General features: G+C 36.1%; 1 protein-coding gene across 3 annotated transcripts in view; it reads left to right on the top strand.

Moving 5' to 3' along the window:
- The window catches only part of milt (trafficking kinesin-binding protein milt), a 28,701-nt gene extending 22,104 nt beyond the window's left edge, over window positions 1-6,597 (top strand). For all 3 annotated transcript variants that reach the window (XM_066286868.1, XM_066286852.1, XM_066286860.1), the window contains 9 exons: window positions 77-193; window positions 265-395; window positions 457-755; window positions 968-1,264; window positions 1,322-1,663; window positions 1,772-2,082; window positions 2,336-2,598; window positions 3,175-3,382; window positions 5,400-6,597. In XM_066286868.1, the coding sequence (XP_066142965.1) occupies window positions 77-193; window positions 265-395; window positions 457-755; window positions 968-1,264; window positions 1,322-1,663; window positions 1,772-2,082; window positions 2,336-2,598; window positions 3,175-3,382; window positions 5,400-5,641 (2,210 nt within the window). In that variant the 3' untranslated portion in view covers window positions 5,642-6,597. The remainder of the gene's footprint in view (window positions 1-76; window positions 194-264; window positions 396-456; window positions 756-967; window positions 1,265-1,321; window positions 1,664-1,771; window positions 2,083-2,335; window positions 2,599-3,174; window positions 3,383-5,399) is intronic.
- Window positions 6,598-13,442: the final 6,845 nt, after the last annotated feature.

Below are 13,442 nucleotides of genomic sequence, written 5' to 3'. Positions count from 1 at the left end.
TTACCTCATATCACCAGACTTTAGTCTTTAAAGCAAATCGAGACTAGAAACATAAACATTTATTTCTTGTCCGCAGCGTCCCTTCAAGATGAAAACAAGTCCTTGAAGTCAGAGTATTGCCGACTGGCTTCTACCGCGGATGATATTGAAGCTCAAGAACAAAGATTGCTGAAGGATTTAACTGGACAATTAAGTAAGTGTCTTCGGACCAGATATTTTCGAATTAACATAAACAAAATGTTTACAACAATTTGCAATACGCAGCTTGTGCTAATTCAAGTATGGGTTACCTGGAAGACGAATTGGATAGGATGAAGGAGGAGAATCGCTTCCAACACGAACAAATATTAGCTCTGCAAGCACAATTGCAAGATACTGAGGATAAATTAAGAAAAGTAAGTAATCTAGGTGGAAATACATCATCAAGAATTTTTTTATCAACTTTTTTCTCAAAAGGTTTTGACAGAAAACGACGAAACAAATAGTCTCCTGCAAATTACGAAAGAAAATCAAGGCAGTTTAGCGGTGGAACTGTCAGAGTTTAAGGCGAGGTATTACGAAGTACAGGCACTGTTGCAGGATGCTCAAGAGCAAATCAGGAAATCGAGAAAGAAGCAAATGCCCGGAGCCAGGATTAACATGTTCTCGGCTTTGGGTGCCACCGGAACTGGCCAATATGACAGTTTACAAAATGAATTGGAGATATCTATGCATTCAGAGTTCAGCACTGATTCGGGAATATCTAATGAAGTTATGTAAGTAAATAAGTAATGTATTCCTTGTTAGCGCTAGAAACAAAACACTCGTACCATATATCATGTAACAACCAAGTTTCAATATTATTTTGGAAAATCCGCACATTTGATTTCTTGATCTAAAACTTCATTGGTACGATGTGCCGAATAACTTTTTCAGCACTTAAAATATCCTAACGGTATTATATGCTCACGGCAATACGTCTTTTCAGTCCCCAATATAAAAAAGTATTCCACACTGTCCGCTGCGCATCCCAAAACTCTCTTAGCAGCGCAGAGAGTCTGGGAAGTCTGCACTCCTCAATGGGAGGTTACGTGAGCACTTCTAGTATTCCCGGAGGTACCGGACCGCGTATGAGCGCCATGTCTCAAGGAGGTTTCAACAGATACCGCAGACCATCTTCCTCGATATATAGCAGTAGTTCATTGGGCTATCCCAGTTTGGATTCAATCGGACATTCTGATAGCGAGTCTTCCATGCCAACTACTGATTCCGAAGATGGATACCCGTAAGTTTTTTTTTTGGAAAAATGTTGATTATTGGTTTTGTGTGATGCTTTATTTAGGGGTAGACCACAAAAAGGAGTTCCAGGGGTGCCTGGAGCTACAGAACTGGAAGCTGCTCTACAGAGACTAACTCCTGGGGCTGTTTTAGCCCGAAGGGCTAATCTCCAGTCAGGTACCGCCTATGGCGGTTATGAGGGAGACTACTTACCTTTCGGTTGTCGTACTCCTGACAGTTTGATGTCTACGGGGTCGGGAAACTTTTACAGTGGAAACTGGAAAATTCCGGAGAAACTGCAAATCGTAAAGCCTATGGAAGGCTCGCAGACTCTGCACCATTGGTCACAACTTGCGCAACCTACATTCGGTGGATTGTTGGAGGAGCGGCCTGGTGTTAAGATAAGGTATTTATCTTATTAAAAGCCATATTCTGTCCCACAATGAAAAATTTTCGGGCATTGTCACCAGTACGTAATACTGTCATAAATTAATACTTCCCTTTATTTATTTAGAGGTGGAAAAGAATTGGAAGAAATGGGTCTCGAGTCTTATGGCTTAAGCGACTTAGAAGAGGATGAAGAGTTCAGCAACCCTGGAAAACTCTTCGATACCTCAGTCCACACTTTCACTTACACAAATAGTACAGTGATGCATCCAGATGACGGCACCTTTGTAACGCCGAGTAACATCGGTAGCAGAGTGGCGTCTGTTTGTAGCAGCGTACAAAATTCACCACCGCGAACGCCAGTTACATTGAGTAGGCGAAATTCCTGCAGTACTTTCTCGACTACTCTTGGATTGGCTAAAATGCTCAATGAGAGAGGTAGGTCTTGTGTTATATTAGCACTGTCTATAACAGTATCATTTATGGATCCTCATGATTGTAAAAATACCAACGTAATTGTCATTTTAACTGAAAGAGAGCCATTCCATTGGTTTAGAAAACGCCCCAATTGTCAATGAGTACTTTTCACCAATCGAGTTGTGTTAGTTTTTTTTTGTTCATTTGCGATGCAACCGACAGAAAAATGTACATTCATTCTTTGATTAATAACATGTACTTATTTTAAATTCAGGTATTAAAGCAGTAACACCTTCAGCGTACAACACACCCAGTGGTATCAACAGTTTCACTCCAACTGCAACCCCGCACAACAGCCCAGACGGCAGTCCTCTGAGTACAAGAGCAGGGTCTCCGGAGCCTTACGAGGCGTTCAGTTTGCCTCAGCTTCTTCTTAGTTCCGTACCACAGTTCCTTAGGGACACCGTAGGCGGTGGCACCAAGAAACCTAGTTTTCCCAAGGGAAAGAGGAGATCTAGCAGACAGGAGAAATCAGAGGTAAACAATTACTTTCCTCTCTTGAAAATGGCGATATTTGAATCCATGTTTGAAGTATGACTAAATTGTTTTAAGTTTTTTATGGTGGCAGCCTGAATTTAATGGAATTGAGTACTAATGGTAATTAGTGTATATTAGTTTGGATTTGGGGAAGTTTCCAATTTGGGTTAGTGAATCTCTACTGAATTAGTGAAAAACAGAAATCTAAATGTGTGTGATTAACAAAATGCACATGTATGTATACACATGTGTATAAAGTAAATATAGGGGTGGTATGGTTTGAACGCGCAATTTTCATAATTTTTCCCACCAATAAATGCTCATTTATATTTATAGCTAAGTGTTTTATTTCACTTCCAAGCTATCGTTATTCCTAAATGATACCGCAAACGTATTATTATTCTTCAATCGAAATAAACTATTCAGAAGTACTAAAGGTCAACAATCGCGCTACATGAACAACAATTTTTGAACTTTAACCACTCCAAAATAAATTTTATTCAATACAGGCTTGCTAACCTTTAAGTTATATTTTTTAGTAGTTCTCTTTGATTGTTATAAAATATGTTGTTTCAGAGTCTGGTTGGGAAAATAGAAAAGATTGGCATTAGTAATTTAATGGCAGGTCCAGCTGCCCTGTCTATATCAGGGGGGATGTACACTAGACCGGCTCTTACTAGTCCTATGGCTCAATTAACCTGTTTGCTGCCCAGTCATACTACTGAAAGTGGAAGTTCTTTATCAGGAAAGAGTGGAAATAGTATTGAGAAAACGACTGAACCTGGTGAGTTAAATTTATATGGTTCATTTAAATGTTTTAATTATAATGAGATTACTTCGAAAATTGCTGAAGTATATCTTGAACCAGTTTGTTGGTTATCTGTCATCAATGTCAATCAATCAAGTGTTTGAAGGTAAATATTAAATATCACAATTATAGACCTACGTTGCTAGAAACAGTAGTTGAAGCTATTGGTAGAAAAGAAAAATACAAAACATGTAGTCTAGTTGGTTTAAAACCCACTTACTCGTCCCAATAAATATGTAAATAAACAATAAATATCAATATTGCCATTTCTAACTGTCCCCACGAAATGCTTAACGATAGTACCAGACACAGAGGGAAAAACTCTAGGGGATTTTCCATTTTAAATAATCAATACGACCATGAAAATAAAAGCTCAGACTATATCAATAATTTGACTTTTTCGTCCAGTTTTCTATTGAACGAAATAATATTTATCATGAGACTGAGAATTCATCCAACTAGAATTATGAATAAATTGATTTAAATTAGAATGATTCGTATCTCTAGTTAAACATGATTTACCAAAAAATAATACCAAAACCATCATCAAGCAACAACAATAATTGAATCACCTGTCACCATGCAAATTATTCTGACACGACAAACAAATCAAATTTTAAACACACTTCTACTAAACACATATCTAAAATGTGTCCCTTAATGCTTTCCATGACTAAAGAGGAATGTCTTCGGTCTATCAGAGAATTAGAATTGGAGACGTACTCAATGCTTGTGTCCACTTTGAGGGCCCAAGGACCCCTTACCAACGAAAAACGGCGAACCCTCAAAGATTTACGCAAAACCCTACATATTAGCTCGGAGAGGCACAAATGCGAAGTAAGGAGAGCTGCTAATGACGAAAGGTTAAATACTATTGCTTATCACTTGAATGAAATGGCAATTAATTCTCAAGATTGGAGCCAGGAAGGACGTCGTATGCTGCCAATATTGCAGAGGGTTTCTCCTCAGACTTTGCATCCTATTATAAGCGACAATTTGGGATTTACTTATTTGGATATGGTTGACGAGCGATATGAGGGAAATCAGAAAGACGAAACAGATTTGAAAGTAGAAAATGAAATTCTCGAGAAGGGAGAACAATCTAAAATCAAATGTTTTTGTGTGGGAAACGTCGATCATGGACATTCTGAGAATATACTTCGCAAGAAACAGAAAGTTATGATCGTTTCCAATTGCGAGAGCATCCCCACCAGCAACATTTTACAAAAAAACCTTCCAGTTCCATTTACAAAGGTCACGAAAATAAATTTGAACAAATTAAAAATTGTCCCCAGTTTGCCTTCTTCAACGTTGCAAGTTTCCAATGCTAGCAAAAACTTTATTAATAGCAAGGAGGGTAAGCGCATCATTCCCATATCACAACTGCAAGTTTTGAACCACAAACTGAGCTCTAAAGGTACGATCAAACTTTTGCCTATTAGTGGCAAAATATTTGGGAAAAATATTACAATGACTACTATTGGAAACCAAGCCGGGCGGAAGACGCAGGTTTTGCAGTCATTTTTATCAAATTGCGATGGAATCCCTCCCTTGTCCAAGATAATGAAAAATAGCCAAGTAATAAACGAAAGAACAAGTCAAAACAAGGAGAAAAATAATGGGGAAGAAGTTGAGAATTATTGTGGTTCCAGGGAAGACAAAATTGATCAATATAAAAAGAATGGGGTGATAAAGGAGGTTGATAATAACCAATCAGGGGCAAATCAAGGAAATGGAACTAATGTAAAAGGAGTCAAAGAACTAGTAGAAGATAGTGCTCAAGATGATTTAGCTTCGCTGATGGAAATAGATTCGAGGGAATTAATTAAGCCTGAAGTTAAAAAAAAAATTGTTCCGGCAAAGAAATGATGTATTTTCATTTTATTGTTGGGTTTTTGTTGAACTATTAATAAAACTAAAGTTTCTATTTGTTTTGAATTTGTTATTTAACTCATAAAATATCTGGTATGATTTTTCTATTCTTTAATTTCAGTCACAAAACCAAAAACTGATCTTGGAGTACCTGGTAAACCTGGCAGTGGTGCCCTAAACCGCAGGTTAGAGCAACTAAATGCTCGTAAACAACGAAGACAAGCTGGTTCTGGACAAACAAGGCCGGATCTTGGAACTGTCTCCTCAAGAAAAACTCCTGAAAGGGAACAAATTCAGTCCCAAACCTCAACTTTGGGCACTCTGAGTAGTCTGCTCTTCGGTAGAAAGGGCGGATTATTCTAATTTCGCCTAAGAATAATGTTGGCCATATTTATAGAAAATAGGGTTACGTTGACTATCACGAAGGCGTATCTAGTCAATATCTGTTTATTTAAGCGGAATAGGGGATGGTGGATGTTAGGCGAGTCGAAGTGCACAAGAAATCCCTGAATTTTTTCCCTCACTTATTCATCGCAATAAATGAGTGTCGAGAAATAAATTTTTCAGTCTAGGCTCAGATATTTGATTCAGTTACAAGTTCCTGCCTTTATTCTACTTCTCAATGTTTGGCATTCAAAAATGATGATTTTTAATTATTTGGGTGTTAAAGAAAAATGTTTTAAGACGTTGTGAAAAGAAGCTCAAGTAGTTTAATGCAAATTGATATTATTGAATTGTGATTTAATGTTTTAAAATGAGTTAGACTTTTTTGCTAAGTATTTTGGTTTTTCCGTGGCTTGTTGCTTCTTAGTTTGTTTGCTTTTAAAGTTAAATTTTATCGTTTTTTTTTCTTTTATACACTCATTTTGGATCTGATATACTTATACTCTTCCAAAAATTTTTCTCAAACAAAAATATCAAAATTAATCTGAAGTGTTTTTGGTGCTGCTAGGGTTAGTGTAAAAAAGCTCGTGTATATAGTGAGAAACGAAACTGATAGATTTTTAGGCAAATATATAATAGTTAATAATAAGGCGAAGTATTGTGTAATACTAAGTTGTACGAGCTTTGAGTTTATTACGAAATTCATAGAAACAAACTTCGTGTAGTAATTAAATGATTTGATTCCTAAATTGATTAAGCGAGTATATATGCTGACCGCTTATTTATTACAATAATTACTTAATAAATGATTTGATACTAGAAAATGTAACATTTAAGAATCCAGTCATTATCAAGTATAAGTTTAGTGCTTAACTATTTTATTAAATATAAAGGATGTTGCCCGTTGAATTAATTGAATAAAATTTCAAAAATTATCTGTGCATTCCACTATACCTAAATGATAATTTAAGGTTTATTTATCAGGATGTGATTAACGAGCAATATGAAAAAAATCAGAAAGAATAAAAAATTTTGGAACTGAAAGGGATAATTAAAGAAGAGGGAGAATAATTTAAAATTATACGTTTTTTTGGTAAAAAAGTCGGTAATGGACATTTTAAGAAGACATTTCTAAAATATTAGTATAACATAATCGTCCCCGACTGCGAAAGCATCTTCACCCACAATATTGTAAATAAAACCCTTCCAAATCCATTAAACTAGAAAGTAAACTGCCAAAATAAATCTGAACAAATTAAAAGTCGTTCTCAGTTTCCTCTTTTCAACGTTCTAGATGAACAAAATCTATAAGAAGCAAAAAACCTAAAAATTCTATTTCCATGTCGCAACTGCACGTTTTCAACCACAAACTGAAGTCTAACGGCACGAATAAGTTGTAACCGGTCAGATAAAAGGGGACACGAAGAGCTATGAAAAAATAAGGAAGGAAATTGGGGGGAAAAAAGGAATTGGCTAACGTAACGAGAATAATGTGGTAAAGGAGGTGTTGACAATAAGGGAAGTGGAAGAAATGCGAAAGGACCTAAAAAAATAGTAAAAGATAATTTAGTTTTGCTTATGGAAGTAAACTTTAGTGCAGTTACAAGGTAAAGGGAGTCTTGATTTTTCTAGGTCTTTCATGTATTTAACGGCTGATACCTATATTTGTTTTTCTACTACTCGCTTTATTAAAAGACGCCAATATTAGGTGTGTTGAATGACGGTAAAGTGCTTTTTGTCGTCTTTAAACACTTGACGTTTGGGTCACAATAATGTACTTACCAACCTTGGTGTATAATATATTATTAACGGTGGCTGCCTGTAATTTTTTGTGTTTTATCGTTATTCAGGAAGCTAGTGGGAAGTAATAAAAATATGGTTCGTTAAAGACTTCTGCTGTTTTAAAATACAATTTTGAGAATAAAAATTCTGCATTTACGGAAAATAACGTTGGCGTAATTATGATGAAAACGACCTTCATAAAGGACGAAAAAAAAGAAAGGTGACCCTTTTTTCACTATAAAGACTGGAAAGACAACTGTCATTTCTATTCGTGGAATTTTTTAAGCAATAATATTTTGCGATCTTCAACTCCAATTCCGAGTATTAAAAAAAAACAAAGAAAAATATACATAATTAAACAAAGACATCAAAGTATTTACGAAGCTCTGCATATAAAATCGCCATATTATTGTTTTGACAACCCAAAGGCCATGTAAAAGTATGCAGACAAAAAAAAGCAGAACATTATTTACAACTGGAGGAAAAAGTGCCTTCGTGTAGGTAGGGACTCCTGCAGTTATCCCAGGATGACTTATGCTTTGAGCGGTCTCTCATCATCGGCGAGTTGCTCTCCTAAAACAAAAAGAACAAGATAAAAAAAAAGAACCACTTGTGTTTGGTAAGTCCGATTCGGAATAATGGGTTCAAAAACGATCGCAGAGTAAATACTTTCGATTTGGACCGACTACATGGAGGAAAGTTCTATTAGTAACCATGATGGTATATTCTCGCGAAGCAGAAAATTTCTTCATTAGAGCAGAACTAAATTTAAAATGTCATTGTTAATCGATATCAGATAATAAGCTATTTAGCCCAAAATTGCTATTAATACGTACATCGCAGAATTTCCGATAGCTTATTGGAGGGACGATAGAACTACCATTGATAATATAAACACTGTGAATGTTAAAAAAAAAGGCGTCTAAACGTAGTCCACCACTCATACGCAATGTACACTCACCGAAAGACACCCGCATTGCCTAGATTTACCTAGAAGTCTCTGATATTTTAATTATTTATATTATTAAGAACGTTATTGAACCGCAAATCGTGGCAAGATAGAGGACGTCAGTGTCTCTTGTGCATATCTGTGACTGTATACGTAACCGAAACGAGATATTGAAACATTCATGTAGTTTGGCAGTATCCTGAATGCATCTTCTCGATTAAACACTGCTCCAAGAGTTCGGCTAAAGACAGACCAGCACATCTGGGATAATTAATTGTTTGTCGAAGCCCATCAAAGCAAGCTTGACTAAAGTTTGCGTTCCTTCTTCATTCTCGTCTTCTCGAAATTATTTCTCACAGGTACCCACTACTTATAAAGTAATTAGAAATATTTGCTCGGAACGGTCCTACATGCCTTTGATAGGCACACAACGTAAGAGGTACCCAATCAAAGAGCGCTGTCGAGTCAAACGACTTTACAATTTCAGAAAAAAATGCCCTCGGGGACCTAAAAATATGGTTTCATTGTTGCTTCACACTTAAACCATTTTAGAGCGACTCAATTAACATTCAAGCTCGACTAGCTGCAGTTTCAGATGGTCCTAATTTCTTGGCAAACATGGCTAATGGTTTCCAAATGACAATATGCAGTCGTAGAAATTTAATTTACATATGTTATTTGAGTTAAGTAGCTTTTATGTTAGTTTGTAAATGGATGTTTTGCTTTATTATTAGATGTCTAGGACCGCATCAGACATCGAAGGTAGTCGAGAATAAAACAGATCGGGCTGTCGCCCACGGTAGAAAAAACACGTCAACCGGATTTGGATATCATATCTGAAAACCTTTTTAATGGAAAGACAATGTATTGATGCCATTTTGCATATTCCTGCCGATAACTCCGGATACCTGCTAAGCTGTAATCTGGGCAGGGGGTTCTTTCTTAATGCAAGCCCAGGTCATTAAATTACGATAATTCGTATAAATTACGACGTGATTTAGATTAGAGAGAGGGTCCCTGCGGATTTCGATTATTTGCATAATGGTTTTAATTTATATCAACGTTATATCAGTCGTATTGCTCGCAGATACCGTTGGCTGTACAAGGCATATTCGAAGAGGTACGCATTTTTTTTGGGGAGAGATGAGACCCCGGGGATAAAAAATCTTGTCGGTAAGACGGTACTGGAGTCCGTACTACCAGCCTGATGGGGTTTCACCCACTAAAGAATCCCGTGTTTGCAGAAGATTTCACGCCAGAAACCTCTATCACGAGTTTGGGCCAATTTTTGGTTTTGGCATCAGAAAACGGAATCAAGAGGGATTATCGCTTTCTGTACTGTCATCGCTCTGGGCCTTTGTTTGGGTGCCTTTCTGAGGGTGTGATCACTTTTTTGGGATGCATGTGGGACAATTTTGATTGACTATCTCCTTTAAGGAAAAACAATAAACGGATAATATACAAATTTATTGCAGCACTTCAGCGAAGATGTTAGAAAAAAGCGAGCGCATTTGATCAAAAAGAAAATCTTGTTTCATCAAAACAACGCACCCGTCCACACTTCCATTATCGCGATGGCCAAATCAATCCACTTGATTTTGAACTTTTTTCTTGTCCACCGTATTCGCCAGATTTAGCCCCCTCAGATTATTTTCTAATTCTAAAATTAAAAAAATGGTTAGGTGTAAAGAGATTTGGTTAAAATGAAGAGGTCGGGTCCGAGATTGATGTCTGTATTGAAACATTCGAAGCTTCTTACTACAAGCAGCGTATAATATAAGCTATAGAACATCACTGGGAAAAGTGAGTCCTTCTTAAAGGAGACTGTGTTGGGTAATAACATATTTTCCATTTTTTTTTCTTTGAGTGTTAATTCGGGTATTTCTGGTACGTCGCGTACACATTTTTAATCTGTAATTATTAAACAAAATAACAAATTTTAATTCTCACTGGGACTTGGCTCTTTGCAAGAAATAAATTGATAATATAAAATTTTTCGAAGGATCAAATAAAATTCGAAAATACTATTGTTAATACCCTAATTTGTGCATTTCCTTAATTGCCCAAACAATACGAAAAATATTACATAACAAAGGGAAATCAACTCACTTTAAAATAAAATATCACTCATCCTGCTTTACCAGTTAAGATTTTAAGGGTGCCAGCCACCCTTTCATAGGGGTTGCAGCAGTGGGGGTGCAAATATATAAAACATAAGTCGTCCTGGAATCTAAGGTTTAAATATCTGAATAGATTTTCATTTATTCGTTTACAAAAAAAACTGAGTGGAAACTTCCTTGCACCACTCTGTATATGTATAATATACTACAACCATAGTTTCAATAACTTTGTAAATTTGTTCAGATTTGGAATTTTTAACGTTTACACAGAAGTATGTGAATAAATGTATATGAAAGCACATGAAGAACCCTGCTTGATAAGTAGGAGCAATGAACATGGAGTAAATAATAAAAGTTGCTTGCAAGTTTCCATTTTGCAATTTTATGACTTGCTTTACATTCACTGCAACTGTTTCTGTGTAGACGCTAAAGATTGCAAATTCAAAAACTATTTCTCAAAGAAAATACATCTGCTATTGAGTTGTATACTACCCACAAATTTTCAAGCTTGGTTCTAGCTTAGTTATTAATTATTGTGCTAATGAACAGGCCTACGCTTTCTACTTTTTGTAGAAAATAGAACATCGAAGGTCACATAATCCTATAGTAAACATTAAAAAACTAAAAACGCTTTTAGTTTCCTAATATTCAGAGAGAAAAAAATAAGATAAAAGGAAGTAGTATTTGGTCCCTAAGTACATAAACACGTCAATAATCTAGAAAAACTGTTCGTAACTGTTTCAAACAACATTCAAAGAAGGAAAAGAATTATTTAGCCCAGTTCGAGGATAATACCACATGTCTCAACTTGTGCTTCAATAAAAAAAATTGCCACACTGCCTATAAGACATATTACAGGTAATAGATTTACATTATTAGATCCCCTGTAGATTTCTCAAGTATAATTAGAACTGAATAAGGAAAGTAATATTTCAAACTTAAATTCAAAAATACTAATCTGAAGGTACGCGGGATTTGGCATCACTGTTAACACTGTTTCATTTGTAACGTTATGCTTTCAATACATTCATTTTTAGCACAAACTCCACTAATCTGAATTAAACAATCGAACAAATAATTAATAACATTGCAACGATATAAAATCCAAAGTTCTCCTGTAATTCCGAATTTATGATGTGTGGTGATGTCTGCCTCAAGTGGACCATTCCACTTTGTGACGTCACACCGCTGCGAGGTATTTAATTTAATATTTTGCGTATTTATTAGAATTTTTCCTTTGCTTTTAGATTTTTCTCGTAGAACAGTTTGGTTGATTTTTGTGGAGTTTTATGCATATGATTATATGATAATTTTTAAAAAATGTATACTCTTTTTCCGCGTTTCAGGGAAATTGTTTCAAACTTGTAAATATTAATTTCGTGTTTGCAAATTTGTGGAAATGGTAATTAACACATTTGCTCACATATACTTTCCCTTATTTACGACAGTTGTGGTGTAAAGAAAATGCCTAAAAAAAAAATTACGTAGAATTGGGGCACCGATTTTTTACGATAGATTCCGAATTTACAAAAAGTTAAGCACTGCAACAATATGGTGGTGTGACCCAAATTAGGTGTACCTGAGAATACCTCCTTACCCCTTTGATTGACGTTGTCCCAAAACCCGACTTTTACCTATCTGCCGAACGTTCGATGATTTATTGTTTGTTTTAAAAAGTGCCCGACAATCAAATCAATTAAGGCTTAAAAGCATTATAAAAAGACGGAGGTACCCAGGGACGGTGTGTTTTAGCTTTATCGCATGACTCGATAAAAAAGAGATATATTGATGAGTTTGTGTTCTCGTAGCCCGTGGTAATTATAAACATCTCCCTGCCCGGCGGGGAACCAGCGTTCGAAGACTAACAAGAAATGCCAACAGTGGCGTTCAGAAAAAGATTTTACGCAGTGGCAAAAGCCCTCAGGTCTCCTATCTGTTCTTAAATAATTACGACACAAATTCCTCTAAAATGAGGCTCGTTTGAAGCGTTAAACGTTGGTCTAAGCTAGCTTAGGCGTGTTCTATTGCTGCTGTGGCTCTTTTCCAAACTTTTCTTGGATATCTTTGCGGCCCTGTGCGGGTGTTAATTCTATTCATTTAATTCTCAGGAAATCGTTGTTGCAAGCCATGCGGAACTTCGTTTTTTCGCGACAAGCTTTTGTAACTCTACCTTCATTTGAAAGCTCACGTTTTCACAAACTTAAACCCTCCAAACCGAGCTTACGCTTTCGCCAAGGAGTAGCTTAAACTTGTTTTGTCGAACTGACTTAATCTGCTCGAGCTCTTTTTTGAGGGCTAGATATGTGTATATCAGGGGAACTATTTGAAGAAAATTTCTCCTTATATAAATATATAAAAATAACTTATAAAAAATAAAATAAAAAAATATATATATATAAATGAAGAAAGAAGCAGTTCTAGCGCTAGATCTACATAACTCTATAGATCTATTTTCTCCCCTAGCGATTTCCAGAGGTTCGGCTATAACATTACAAGAATCGTACAATACAAAAAATTAGAACGGTACAAACTTGAATCTGGTAGAAGAATTTTAGAGAGGTACCCAAACAGGGCCCTCCCCTGATTGCAAGTTCTTCCTGCACTTCAAAATATTCACATTCAAAAGCGTTTTTTTCACCATTTTCCGCTTGTACGTGATCAACCGGAGATTATCTGAACTGATAAGAGTTGATAGACTCGAAACCAGTCATCGGAGTGCTCGAGCCGATCGCACAGAAATGGAGTTCGTATCTTGAAACGTTCTGCTCTATCAACCACTCCTGCACCAGGATGAAGACATCTGAGACATGCAACAAATCCTTTTTATACTCCTTATCGTATTTATACTGAGATTATATTTGGATAAAGTGATCCTATCTTAGCTGGCAATCGGTTTTTAACGCGTTAGCTGCTAGACGGAAATATTACT

This window comes from Euwallacea fornicatus, chromosome 1 (assembly GCF_040115645.1).
Source record: "Euwallacea fornicatus isolate EFF26 chromosome 1, ASM4011564v1, whole genome shotgun sequence".
NCBI classification, from domain to species: Eukaryota; Metazoa; Arthropoda; class Insecta; order Coleoptera; family Curculionidae; genus Euwallacea; species Euwallacea fornicatus.
Note: the sequence above shows the minus strand (reverse complement) of the source record. Positions and strands in the feature narration are given on the sequence as shown.